The sequence below is a fragment of the Corvus hawaiiensis genome, chromosome 2, assembly GCF_020740725.1.
Source record: "Corvus hawaiiensis isolate bCorHaw1 chromosome 2, bCorHaw1.pri.cur, whole genome shotgun sequence".
In the NCBI taxonomy this organism is placed as follows: Eukaryota; Metazoa; Chordata; class Aves; order Passeriformes; family Corvidae; genus Corvus; species Corvus hawaiiensis.
Window position 1 is genome coordinate 80,985,757 of NC_063214.1, and position 14,808 is coordinate 81,000,564.

Consider the following 14,808-nt stretch of genomic DNA (forward strand, 5'->3'; position numbering starts at 1 on the left):
TCATTTCTTTAGGAGATACAAACCCTCTGTCTTCCTGTTTTGATGGCTGCGCATCAATATTGAGACAGAGAATTATAGAGATACCACAGGTATCTCTTCTATCTGTGTACTGCCCACCAAGGACATTCAGACTTAGATGTATTCCAGTATCTCTCACTGAATAAAATGGAGCATCTCTGTTCCTAGGCCATTAACTTTTCTTGTTTGTGTGATGATTGTAGTTTGACTCTTCTAGCACACATTTACCATGTGCTACTATTACGTTAAGATCCTTCAATTCATGCTGAGGCTGCAATCTTTCTCTGTTTTCTTGGTATTTCTCAGCAGTTTATATTCAGCACTGGCTGTCTAGGAAGTCTGACTCCAAATCTCTAGGCTTCTTGGCTGCTCACCCTGCACAACTGTCATGTCCCTAAATGACAGCCACACAAGGTTCTTATTTTGCCCCAGGAAAAGTCCCATTCCTGACAGCTGTGACATCTGGAGATGCTTGTCAAAAAGAAGCAGTGTTATAGAAAGTCAGACCCCAAGGCCCAAGGCCTTTCTGCTGGAGGAATCTATGTGCTCTGAATATGCCCAAAGTTTCCCTTCTCCAAGAGAAGACAAGAACTGAAGATCATCAAAACCAATTTCCATCATCTGACACCTGCAGCCATTGTTACAGAGTACCTTCCTCAAACCAAACCACACAGAGTGCAAAACAATCAGCCTGGACTGCCTGAGATGCCTCCCAAGACATCAGTACCTTTTAGGAACAGGCTTTGCAATCTGGATCTGCCCAGACTAGAGTAGTGTTCCCTGAAGGTTGCCTCTGGCAGAAGTCAGGGTGCAATAGATTTACCTTGAATTTCTCCTTATAGTATCTGAGACAGGCTATACTCTTTATTGAAATCTCTTTGTTATTCTCCAGTGACAGCTTTTTTGTCTTTTAACAATGTAGTGACATACTCAGTGCTCAGAAACATGTTGATTATTTCTCAGGCAAAATTTTTACATTTTGTATATTGTTTCCCGAGGTTCAGCTCATATCCGAGACGCAGCCATAGCATGCATTTACCTTATTCTCATTCTCATTCTCCCTGAGGTAATTCAGGTAGTCATATTCAGAGAGTCATAACATATAAATGCTCATTTCAATCTTGGCCAAAACAAGCATGTTTTTTGAGAGCCTTCATAATTTTCCCATAAGGCTGTAAGTACCATCACCTTTGATTCCTGCTTCAAGTCAAAAAGTAAATGCTACATCTGCTCCATTTTAAAAAAAAACATGAATGTTTACTAGAGATAACTGCAGAGATTGCTCATTCACAAGTGGAGGAAAACTCAAAAAACAGCACAAAAGATGTTGTAACATCCATTTTTTTCCAAATTGAGAAAATTCCTAATCTGGTTGCATCAGCATAATCACGTCTCCACTGCTGCTCAAAACACACCATATGGAACTATTTTCTGAAACAGTCTGGTCCTGTACAGGTATGGTTGAGTGCTGTAAGAGTCATTTGGCTGCCATGACCAGATATTTCCACTTTCATATAGTCTGTCCCATAACTGAGTTTCCCCTTAGTAAGCCTTAAAATCTGCTTTTATCTGAATTGATGGATGTGCCACTTTAACCTATAAATATATGTTCCTTCTCAGCAATTACTTCAGCTAAATGGATGAATGAGCTCCATGACATAGCAGACTACCTATGCATTATTTATAAGGAGGATATCTTCACAGAACTACATCCAAGGTTCTTCTTAAAATAGTCCACAAGTTTCATGTTAAGAAAACCTCTTCATTTATCTGTGTTCTTTCCAGAGCTCTGTGCAGGAAAAATATAATGGCATTTCAGGTAAAAAAATCAATGCTATTCTATCTGAAGAGTCAATGGAGCAGAATCATGTAGAGACACTCAACTGGAAACACTGAGCACTAGCACATGGCTCAATAACAGTATGACCCAAGCCTTCACAGAGAACACACTGTTATCTTCCACAAAAATTCAAAACTTCATAATCTCCTGGGAAAAGGGCTCTTTTTTCTACAGTATCTACATCCTAGTCCTGAAGTAGATATTTCCATTTAGTCAGCTCAAGAGATACGATTCTTCACTGGCTCTGTTGACTTGTTCTCATGGCTTGGTTCATATCCCTGACCATAGAGATCTGGTCCATTTGAGCTTTAACTGCAGTGCGGTGGGGAGTGGTTTTGTGTTAAGACAATCTTAAGAGGTATCTTGGATATTCCAGGATATCACAAACTACTGTAGATGCTGATGAGAGAGAAACAGAAGGAAGCTTTGCGCTCCACTATCTTAGATGTTTAGCTTAAAATGTAGACACACACATGATGACACCTAAATTCAGCTTTTTTAATTTCAAATGGAATCCATTCTCTAAATTCAGATGAAATGGACTACACCAGTTATATATAAAATGCAATTTTTTAGAGAGTGGATTTATGCTACCAATTCACAGCATGTGTAATGAAACACCTGAATATTTTTCCAGAAATTGTTCAATATCTCTGAGTAGCATTGTAAAGAAAGTATTTCATGTTCTTCTTCTTAGGAAGCATATGTTAATATCAGTTATCAGCTTTACATTTTGTGTTCTGTCACTTAATACCAGGATGCAAATTTAAAAATGTCTCTTTTGCACTCAAAATTTAGTTGCTGAATATTGTATCCTTACTGCATTTCTGTTAGGTCATTTAACAAACAAGTTATTTCTTTTTCTGTGATATAAATATTACTGTCTAGTTTCCATCTCTGTTATTGTCTGCCTGTATGTGAATTTGTTTGTATAAAACCACTTGCTGTAACTATTTGTATGAAGCTAAATGCCACGAAGTCTCTGTTGGGTTTTGTTCAGTGCATCATAAGATGAAATATAAATTATATAGACTTCCAGTTGCACCACATGGTCATACAAGTAGCTTAACAGTCACACACTGGGAAATTTAAGGAGAAGTGCCCTCACTTGCCTTTCTCCTGAGAATCTAGTTGTATGTTTTGGACAATTGTCACTTGCGTTGTGAGCAAATACCTGGTTGCTTAATTGAGTAAATGGGATTTCATAGATATCTAAAAAACAATTATGTTTTCAGTGCATAACTTATCTCGAGTCAGAAGAAATATAAGTAAAGTTTTGTAAGTGTAATTCATGCTCTTAACATATAGATTTCACCCTTTAAATTGTACAGTATCCTACACAATCATGTATAAATTTTGAATATTAATCTTAGTTGAATTTTCTTCACAGAGGAAAAATAAGATTCTTTCCTGATGAAAGATTTAGAGCTTTACAAGCTAAAATAATTTTTCTTTGTAGATTGAATTAATTTATTGTCCAATAGTCCTCATGACTTGGGAGGCTCGAAACTCTTAAAATAGATATTCTCAAACCAGACCAAACAGTATTCCACTCATAAATTAAAAATCCCAATGGCCATACAACAGCTGACTTGCTGGACTTTGAGCCAAAGCAGACCTGATGATTGGACATATATTTAGTATGAATCAGCTTCTTTCAGCAAATTTTGAATCATTTGGGGCCTCTAAATTAACATCAGGAAACCTAAATGAGAGCCAATTTAATGTACCCTGAAAGAAACAGAAGTTGCACCATGGGCATGGGTCACTCTTCCACAGGGTGCAGTCCTTCAGACACAGCCTGCTCCAATGAGGCTCTCCCCCAGGGCCACAAATCCTATCAGGAAACCTTCTCCAGCATGGGCTCCTCTCTCCATGGGTCTGCAGGCCCCTGCCAGCACCCACCTGCCCTGGTGTGGGTCTGTTCCACGGGCTGCAGGTGGATCTCTGTATCCCCATGGACCTCCATGGGCTGCATGGACACAGCTGCCTCACCATGGTCTGCACCACGGGCTGCAGGGGAATCTCAGATCCTGTGCCTGCAGCACCTCCTGCCCCTCTTTCTGCACTGACCTTGGTGTCTGCAGAGCTGTTCCTCTCACATGTTCTCACTCCACTCTTCTCTGGCCAATATTACATCTGCACAATGACTTGTCTTCCTTCTTAAATATGTTATCACAGAAGCATTGCTGTCATTCCTGATTGGCCCAGCCTTGGCCAGCAGCACATCTGTCCTGGAGCTGGCTGGCATTGGGTCTGCCAGACATGGGGGAAGCTTCTGGCAGCTTCTCACAGAAGCCACCCCTGTAGCAGCCCCACTATGAAAAGCTGGCCACACAAACCCAACATAGCCACACAAAAAAGAGTAATTTGGTCCTACAATCAAAACACAGCATCTGCATAGTTTTCACCTCCATAAAGATCATTCAAACTGTCTGTGTATGGCATTAGGGTTTTGTATAATATATCTTATGAGAAATTCAAATTTTTTTTTTCTTTTGAATGGAGGCAAAATGTTGAAACAGACAAAATACAATGGTCACAAAACCAGAAGTTTGGTTCTAAAACTGTAAAAGTTGATATGAAGGCAAACACTAGGATTCTACTTCATGAGAGCACTTGAAAATTTTAACTCTGTGGATATTCTACCTCTTTTTGGATGTGCAGCTTGTGTGACAATGCCTCTGGGAAATATACTTGATATCCAGTAATCAAAAGTGCCCTCTGTGTCCTTTAGTACCAACCCTTCAGTACACAATACTGAAACTTTTTTCCAGATGGAAGTATATGAAAAATTTCATAACCCTGAACATTATTTTTTATATGCAGAAAACAAACACACTAGCAGAAAATAATTATCACTATTGGCCATTCAGTGTGCCTCACCCCTCTTCTAGGGAGAGATTGGTAGGGAATAAGAAAGTTATCCAGTTACAAGACTATTTTATCATTGACCTTTTCTCTAAGGCTACAAATAAGATTGCAAGGTAGAAAGAGCTGTAGGTAGGGATTATAGATGACCTGTGATTCTGGGTAAATACCACATTTTAACAAAACTGAAAACAGCTATCAACTACATCCTGCCACAAAGGACATCCTTCTGTACCTTTTTCTTCCCGAAAAGACAGCAATTAAGATGCTTTCAGATGTTAATTTCTCATAATAATCACCTTCTTAAATTAAGGAGGTTTTAAGGTTCCTATATGTTTCTATACCTTCATCAAGTGATTAATAATGCTAAATTATTAACCTGAGTTTTAATGCAGGCCAAGCACTCAATTCACTAGTATAAAAATGTCAATCAAATCTTGTTTCGAGTATACGGAAGAAAGAATAAAGAGGCTACAAAATACCAGCTTCTCTTTTTTTGTGATTTTCATATAACCAAGAATGTCTTTTTCAGGTTTTCCAAGGATGTGGCCAACCTAAACCAGCACCTGCCCTGAGATCTTCCCGTTCTGTCCCTGAAAATTTCAATACCCGATTTAGACCATATAACCCAGAGGAGCGACCTACAACTGCAGCTGGCACAAGTTTGGATAGGCTGGTAAGGCAAAATACATTCCATTTTCAAATTAGTACAAAAGGCTTGGTTATATACCAGAAGGTGGTAATCTCCAGATTTAATAATTTTATAATCACTCTTTATAGTTTCTTTGCCAGCTGTTCCAGCATTCAGTAAAGCTTTTTACTCCATTGGAAGTGGTATAGAATTTCATTGTAGGAGAGCAGTATGACTCAGTTTTTACGTATTAGAATTGTTAGAAGAGAATAAACTCTTTCCTAAAGGCCAAAAACCACATAGGCCTTTGCAGGTACTTTGTAGTATAAATTACCTTTCAAAAGTGGTCTACAACAATTTTTTTTTTTTTAATTAAAAAAAGGTTATGTATTAAGGCCATTTTTATCACCTAGTTCTTAAACATACACCCTTGCAAAGGCACATCAATTTGTGTCACTTCTTTACTTAATTATAAAATTATCACTGCTTTATTTCCATCCATCTCAATATTTGACTTTAATCAGCTAAAACTTCAGTAATCATTAATCTTGCTTTACTTATTCAATCATTTTGAAAAAAAATGCCGTAAGATTATTTTCTTTTCTACCAATCATTGGATTCACATTTCAGACTTCAATGTTCCTGCTATTTATACATCTATAGGTTTGTAGAGGGCTAATTACTACAGCTGTTAGTACTATCCCAGCAATTGTCTGTAGGTAAAACTGATGAGCAAAACTGAGGAGCTTCTGATTTTAAGAATCACATGCCCACAGCTTATTGCTGCACACTTGCAGAGCACTGGTCTGTCTTGTCAAAGAGAGTACCCAAGTATACCAATGCAGATGAGGACCTGAGTATCTTCTTTGCACCATCATTCATCAAATTCCTGTAGTGGTCACAGCAGTTTTTCACAGTGCCAAGTCTTTCCAATCACTTCTATCTATGTTGTACTCTATCTACTCTATTCTGTCAATTTTTATGGGAACTCAATAAGAAAATAACATGGCATTTCCAGTCAAGACATGGGATCACCCTGCAGCAAAAAGCAGTATTTGTTAGTTCTCTGCTTTTCTGGAACCAGTGTAGCCTGGTTATCCTAAAAGGAGAAGCAGAGGAGATGCTTACCTCCACTGTACACTCAGGTCTTTCTACCCCAGCACATTCATAGTGCAGTGTAACCTCTCAGGCTAAAAATCTGACTAGCAATACTCAATCTATATTTGATGGGATCTTAATTTTACCCTTTCACTTTAGATTCAGAGAACCAGTCCTTCTGCATTGTTCAGAGTAGAGGCCTGAATCTTAATCTAGAATTGGCCAAGGTGAAGTGAAAGGTCACCAAAGTCTTTAGGTTTCAATCATGCTTTGTCAAATCTAAGGTTGCGAGCAGCTGAAATGGGACAAAGTGCATAAAAAGGAGGGGGCTGATAGCACAGCTCAGCTTGTATTATTCTGATGATATAAGAACAGTTGAAGTGTTTTTGTAATGAAAAAGGGAGGTTTAAGATATATTACATATTGACATAAGAAGAATACTTTTAAACACATTATATACTTTTAAAAATACTAAATTGCAAAATACTGAGCAGCATCCTGAATAAAGCAGAGATGTGTCCTATGCTGGCAGCCTTTAAAGGCTGTAACTAATGAAAGTTGCCAATGCAGATAATTCTTTATAACTCCTGATAACTTACAGACTTTGAAAGAGGAACTTATCTCCATATGATGTAACTAGCTTTATTCATGAATTATTTCAGGAAAAAAAACAAGGAGTTTAGTATTGCTGCTGTTAATTTAAAAAATGTTCAAATCAAAATCTTATATCCTGTTCTTGCTGATGGTATTTAAAATAATAACTATTTATGGTCTGTTAATGATGGGTGTTGGTACCAAATCCGTCTTCAAATGGCAGTGATGAATGTGTTGTCTCCTTCTGGGCTGGGACCAACCATCTCTCAGTTCAGAGATGGCTGCTGATCTCAGTGGAGCTAGGAAAGGTAGTTTATGTGGATTAGAGCAGACGGCCTTATTTCAGAGCTGTAATCCCTTAGCAGCTCTTGGGAAAGGTCACTGCCTGCATCTCACACCATCTTGGGTAATTTTATCCAGAAGGATATAAATGCTACACTCCTGCCTCACAGAAACACCATTTAACCTGTCTGTGTTAGAACCGCAGCTTTTCATGTGCTGAATCATTCCCTGAATGACGTATCTCTCTTCCTTAACTACAGCCAGAGCTTGGAGGACCAGCTTCATTTAGATACTCCTAGCCCTTGCATTGCTAACAAGATGTAAGGAGAACCCCACGCACGGCAGTTTTCTTGTCTACACAAGGATCATTTTCTATTGCAAACTTAATATAAATACACTGCAATATTAGTATTTTGTTGGTATTTTCAAACACTTAAAGACTGTTTTGATTATTATAGATATAAGAAACAAGTCTTTTCTTGTGATTCAGAAAACAGTTCAGTATTATATTAATGCTTTTAGAAGTCCATTCTGGAGTTTGTATTCATAAAACACTGTCAGACCACTTGACTTTAAACTGTCACCACGAAGTCCAAACATATAGTTACAAAAAACTCAAAAGAAATGACAAACCATTCTGCTTTTATCTGTCTTTGACAGCAGAAGAAACCAAGTTTAAAAAATATTTCATCTGCATCTCAATGTTATACAAACATGCAGCAAATCTGAACCGAATTCTGTTTTAGTCCTGCTCATATCCCCACTTACAAGCTTAATTCAGTTGAGCGTATTTTATCAGATATGTCACACAAAGCAGCCCTCATAAGAAGCCTATGCTGGAATCACCAGGTACTTAACCCATCTGAGAAAGTGCTCCTTTATCCTTGCCTGAACTTATGTGATTAATCCAGCCATTCAATTTCAAAAGGAGAGAAGGTGATTTCTCTATATTATTGTCATAGCTGTAACAAGTAAGGCTTAACAAAGAAAAAATAGACCAAAATAAATTATATTTGATTTATACGGGAAAATGTGGAAAAAAATTAAATATCCCCCCAAACCTGTGGTATATGTTGTTTTAAAGCAAATGATGTATTTAGGAAGTTATGTAGAGCTTGAGAGACTTATCTAAGCATGGATGAAAAGCACTATCTGAGACATTCTAGGGTATCTGAAATATAGGACCAGCAGAGGACTAAAGGAGACCAGTACACTTCTGGAGCAGTAGAGGGGAGCTGGCTTGAATACACCACAGAAGCTCAATCAATTCAAGATACATATGCTCAGAAAATTCAATCACATCTTCACAGCACTGGGCCTAAAAGTCAGGCTCTTTCTGAAGTCAATGGAGAGAGACACACATCTTTGGAGAGTGATTCACCCCATCTGTCACAGACACCTCTCAAAGACTGGGAAATAAAAGACTCAGTTTGAATATCCACATGTAGATAGACAAGACTGAAATGCCTTGGAGTATTTAAGTCATCTAACTGAGCTGGAAGATAGAACAGTAATTTGAGATGCATATGCTCCCCTGGACTGGCAGCTGAAGTCTGGATAATATTCACTATGAGGCATCCAAGTGGGAGAACAGAACTGAGCCCCAGCTGTTCTCTGCAGGTTGCACTATGTGAAATTCAGCTACATAAATATAGTCACCTAATGCTCTTTGAGATGCCTGTGGTCTTCAAGATGTCCAAAGGTGAAAGAGAGGTTACAGGAGACCTGGCTGGAAGGAAGATAGAATATCTCAGATCTGCTAAATTCACTTACTTTGCCTACATTTAGGTAACTGTATTCCACCTTATACTGACTGTAACAGAAGCAAAAATGAGGACTTTTCTGATTCAGTATAGAAATCTGTAGTGCAGATACCTAGAACCAGCTATCTTGATTTGAGTCCGGATGACTGTAGTTTTTACTGTTAACAGAGAGAAATAAAGGCCTTCATTCAGTTGTCTAAGCATGTGGCAACTGAATTGAGATCAAATATTTCTAAAGCACAATTCATCTCATCCTAAGGTATACATTTGAACAGCTCAGAGAAATCTTTCCATATCCCTCTACTACGAAAGTGGCCATCGTAGTTCAGGCATCTAGCAAGTACACCCAAAGATCAGTAAATTCAAAAACTGTCAGAAGTTAAATAATTTTAACCACTGAGCTCACCCCGCTTCTGTAGAGCATGATCTAAATTTTCTCATTTAAAATCAACTGCTTATAAAGACTCATTATCTTCTCTGTGGTTGCCTGTTTGGTATAACCTGTGGTTTATTTTGTTTTGTTTTGTTCTGTTTTTCTGTTCCCTGAATCTGTTTCCCTCTTGCTTCCCAGAGGACTATCTGGAGGACAATGCAACATGGTGTAAGCTTTGGTATTTTTATTCTTCACATCATTTCCATTTGTCTTAAACAAGTGTTTTGTCCAGCATTGTACAAAGTTTCATCTTCACCATCTTTACTTTGTGTGTGTATCTTGTAGGCTAAAATACTAGCAGTTCTTTCTGTAATTTTGCATTCTGACTAATTTTATTTTGCCCAGAGATGCTGCTGCCTTCCAGTATTTTTCTCTCACCTCGAGGATGATGCCTCATCCCCAGAAAGGAGCTATGTACTCCTCCAGTGAAATAAAAACTGGTGTAAGCATCCCCATGGTCTCAAACCCCACAAGGGCATGTCCAGCAATGCAGACACCGCCGTAGCATTCAGCTCTGAGTCCTCTGCCCAGAGCAATGGAAATGAGCTCCCAGGCCTTCCTGGGCTCTCTCCCTAAAACTGCCTCTGTCTTGCTGTCCAATCTCCTTATGCTTTACAGCTTCATAAGTTTTTGTGGCTGTTAGAGGTCCCTGGTTCCAAACAGAAAACCCTCCTCAGCAAAGTTCATTCAGCACAGCCCAAGGGGAAGGCAGGAAAACTGCACAGATTTGCATTTAGCATGGACTTAATAGTCCAGCTTCTTAGCAGGACTAATTAGTCTACAGAGAGCACCATGCTAATACAGCCGTGCTGCCTCCTGCATTTGAGCTGCCCCAAGTACCTCTGTGTCCACCATATCAATGTACAGCAGTGCTGTCTTAATGCTGCTGGAATTTCTCCCGAGAACATACTGCAGCCTGACCTGGCTGGACGTGTATAAAATAATTCCACATTTTCTTTCAGGACGACATGGAAGTTTTCTTGATTTTTCACCAGGGAGCTGATGCACTATTAAACGTATAATACATAATGCACATGCATACTATGGAGACAGGCAACTCAGAAATTGGCCGTGGCATTCATGGGTGATTTGCATTCAAGTACAGCACAGTGGCTGCATAAATTAGTGGATGAGCATGCACCTAGTCTGAGAAAGAACACCTCTCATGCTCTTTACCCTGGGGAGGGGAATATACTTTCCTACAAAGCGTGACACCTGGGGAGGTGTCACGCTTTGTAGGAAAACGTTATTTTAGAGTCCCTTCTGATTTCCTTAAAGTAAAAGTAGATAAAAGTCTCAATTTTCGTGAGGAAAATACCCTGAACTACCCTTTTTAGGAATAAATTGGGATGTACTTTTAAGTCTCTTTTTAATTTTTTTATTCCACTGTGCTGTTTTTTGTTACAGTGAAAAAATGCAATAGTAACCTAACAAATCTCTTGTGAACAATTTCTTCCCAGTGTTCCAAAACTACATGAAATAGAAAATGTGACTTCAAAAAATATAATCTGCTTTGCATTTTAACTATAAAAGACTAAAAGTAGCAGGACAGTATTCAGACATGGGTCTGAATTGCCCAGGGAATCCTCCAAGGCACTCTTGAAAGTGAAGTTTTCATATCAGTTCTGTTAGAATCCATTTAGTCTGGAATCTAGAACTGTTAAATATATGCCGTGATAGCACAATTTTCCTGGGATAGGATGTTTATCTTCAACATTTTTTTCCTCAAGAGACCCTAAAATAAAATCCAGAAAGTTGAAATCTTAGAGGGTTTAAAGTTCTGAGATTAATTTTCAAAATATCTTCTTCATACTGAAGCCATAGGATAAGATACAAACAATGAGCCTGTAAAATACATCATAAATCTGGAGTTTTGGGTCACTCTCTTAAAGGCTGAAGATGACAGGCTTGCACAAGTGTTTTAGAAGCCCACTGGCTTCCCACGGGCTACTCCCCCACAACCCTTAGATGCTGTGCTGTTTGATTTGATGACCCTGGGTGATGTTAATCAGCAGATGATTCCTGTAAAACATAAAATGTACAGCTTCTCCAGTTTTTCGTTTTGCATGTTTAGACAGAGTCCTGTTTCTTATTAGCTGTTTGGACACAATATGCACAATGAATAAATATATTTTACAACATTAGTTGGGGGTCATTTGGTGTTAGATTAAGGGTTTGACTGGTTCTCCAAAAAGGTTTGCTTAGTATCAAGTTTTGTTTAGTCTCAGTTTCTGTCTCACAAGAATATCTAAGTTTAAGTCTTTACAATCTTATTTTCCCTTATGGTTAATACCAGTTCCAAGTGGCAAAGGTGGATGAATGATGGCAGCGGTCAGAACCCTCCTGGGAGACCTGACAGAGTCCTGTTTTTAAAAATGGTGATATTATTCCATCCCCCAGTTGAATGGTTGTACATGCTGCTGTATCTGATGCATTGCATTCCTAACGTGCGTGAGGTGGTTACTAAGACAGAGCTTTGTTACAGTGGTTGCCTCAGTCTTCATGTGGAATGGGTCTGCCTTCTGTTCAGACCCTGACCAGCATGGGCAAGGAAAGATCATCTCCCAACAGTAACAGGAACCACAGACCTCTACCTTAATTAGTTGTCAAAGAAAACACACAAATCTTGATTGCCATGCAGTTTCTGCCTTGCCTGAAGAGTAATGTCTCATGGAACATGATGCTTGCTTGATCATCTTTTAAAATGAACTTCTTAGTACTAGTTGGACTTCCTTTACCTGGTGGGTGTGGAGACCTACTGAGAGTCATAATCTCATTTCCAGGAAAGTCTTAGGGGTGTGAATGGTATTATGGATCACTGTTAGAGACGTGGGGAATACAAAACCTGTAGATAGAATCCAGTCCTGATCACCAGACTTTCTGCAAAGAGTAAGATGAAGAAATGGCACAGTCATGGGTCTTCATTTGGTGTACATTGAAAAATTATGTGATTGCTGAACTTGGCTCTGGGGTAAAGAAAAGCAAGATATCTAGGCTAAAGTTTGCACATCTGTGCCCTATCAAACCAGATAAACATGAAGCGGGATTTATTTGTCCTAGCTTTTCATGTTTCTAGTGTTGCGATCAAAGTCTGAGCTATCAGTTCATTCCTTTACTAGTTGATGGAGATAGCAGCTCCAGACCTTGCTTAAGACACTCATTTAGGGAAGACAAGAATCTGAATCACCCCCTTCTCCCCACAGAGGATGAATAGAATCTGGATGATTAACTCAGAGATCCAGTTTGTAGATGACTAAATGTAACCATAATTCTTGGCCTTGGAGCTAGGCTCTATGAATCATACGTGCACAAAGGAGATTTTGGTCTATAAAAGATATTGATAGATAGTACTTGTCATACTTCTAATCATACTCATTGTCATGGTATCATCAGGTACCTAGAAGGATAGCTAGACTCAAACAAAAATTGTTAATTTGAAGGCTGCACAACTTCTATTCAATGGCAATTTCACCTTGTAAATCTGGATTGAAATCTACTTCCTTCCATTTGATGTTTCAGCTTCTTCTTAATAAAGACTAGGGTTTTTTTCCTATATACAGAAAGTTTATATTACCAGCCTCTGGAAGATTAATCTAGGCAGGAAATACATTCACACTACACTTTCAGCTGGAAGATAGATCACATTTCATTGCACGTGTCTGTGCATGAATCTGTGCAGAAGGAAAAGTCAATTCTTAATGTTCTTTTTCATGATAAAGACAGACAGTGACTATATATACATCTTGTGCATTTAGTGTTTTGATATCATATTAGAAAAAAAATATGGTTTAAAAATTAGTGGCAGGGCTTGTGTCCCCATTTGCAGTGCAGAAACCATGCTCATTTAGATGCTTCCAAATAATATGACAGTAACAGCGACGACTGCCTGCCTGCCTGCTTGGGAGGTGTTACACTGTGATGAATTCTTGCATTGTTAAGATTGGTGCAGCCAACAAGTTCTAAGTTCCCATAAAAAATGAATTTGTGATATATCATCTGTTCATCTACCGCTAGAGAATTAGAGGGTCCTTTTTTGTGGAAGTGACTACAGAATATAAAATGTCTTTCCACAATGAAGTTAGTTGTGCACAAGTGCGGATGCCAAGAGAGAAATTAAGACTTTGGTAATTTCTAAATTAGTTGCAAATAGTGAATCTCACTCTCCAAAGAAAAACATGTTTTATGCTTTACTGGCAATTAGTTTTCTCCAGCCTTTGCAGATTGTTTTATTTTATTAGACTGCTGCACATGGATATATTGTGAACTCGTAACAGGAGCGTGCAGTGATGGACTCCACTTAGAAAAAAGAGTAGGTTACAGCAGACTGAAACTAATTTCCCAAACTAAACATCTCATATGTTTTTCTTTGATTGTAATAGACAGAAAATGGCGCTTTATGGACTTTAATGTGTATTACTAGTGGCTAAAGAGGAGGTAAAATACAAGCAATAGAAAGGTTTATCTGCCTTACAAATGGTGACCCTTTTGTGAACCTTCTTTAGTCAAAACCGAGTATTTTATGTTAGGAAAGATTTCCTGAATTTTTTTCCTGCTCTTATGTCCAGTCCTTCAATCATATCAACGTATCAATCGAGGTTGTTTGGATAGCAATACAGGATGCTTCTATAATGCAGAGCAGCATATAAACAGTAAATCTTGTGTGGCTAGTTACAGATGTTCTTTGATGGGAAAGCCAAGATGATTAATAATACTGGGGAAGGGAAAAGACATGAATTCATCACATCAAATTGTATCCATCATTAACAGAGGACAAGCCTAAGATTGTTCATCTGTGAGCAAACCCAACAGCATTTGCTGGATCCTAGGTGTGGGTGTAGATCCTAGCAACCTCACAGGTCCACATTAGGGCAAAATGAGTAGCTCACATATTACCAGTTCAGACGCTTAGTCAACATGGAAAATAGGAGAACAGCTGCAAGACACTTCAACAGATCCTATTCTGGACACTGGTGAGTACTGAGGTGCATGGTAATAGAGAACTCCGCCTACAGGATTAGGATTGAGTAGTATGGACTCCTTGCTCAGCTGGTTAGGAAAACAGGCATTTTCAGAGGGTAATTCCCAGTCTAATGTAGATATCTGCCAGAGATTGCATTAATAGCTCTGTGGAAGTGCCAATGTTTCTTTGTCAACTATGAAGAACTTTAGGCTTGACAAGGAATTTCGGTTACAGAGGGCTAGAGTTGAGTTAATCTAACTCTTCCTGAGCAGTCAATACCTGACTTCTCCACAAACAGACCTAGCAAAGTGAAAGGGA

At 38.6% G+C, this 14,808-nt stretch overlaps 1 protein-coding gene across 1 annotated transcript in view; it reads left to right on the forward strand.

Moving 5' to 3' along the window:
• Nucleotides 1-14,808, forward strand: part of GPC6 (glypican 6) — a 752,623-nt gene that overhangs the window by 682,162 nt on the left and 55,653 nt on the right. The window contains exons 6-7 of the mRNA XM_048293560.1: nt 5,262-5,405; nt 9,669-9,698. Of these exons, the coding sequence (XP_048149517.1) occupies nt 5,262-5,405; nt 9,669-9,698 (174 nt within the window). The remainder of the gene's footprint in view (nt 1-5,261; nt 5,406-9,668; nt 9,699-14,808) is intronic.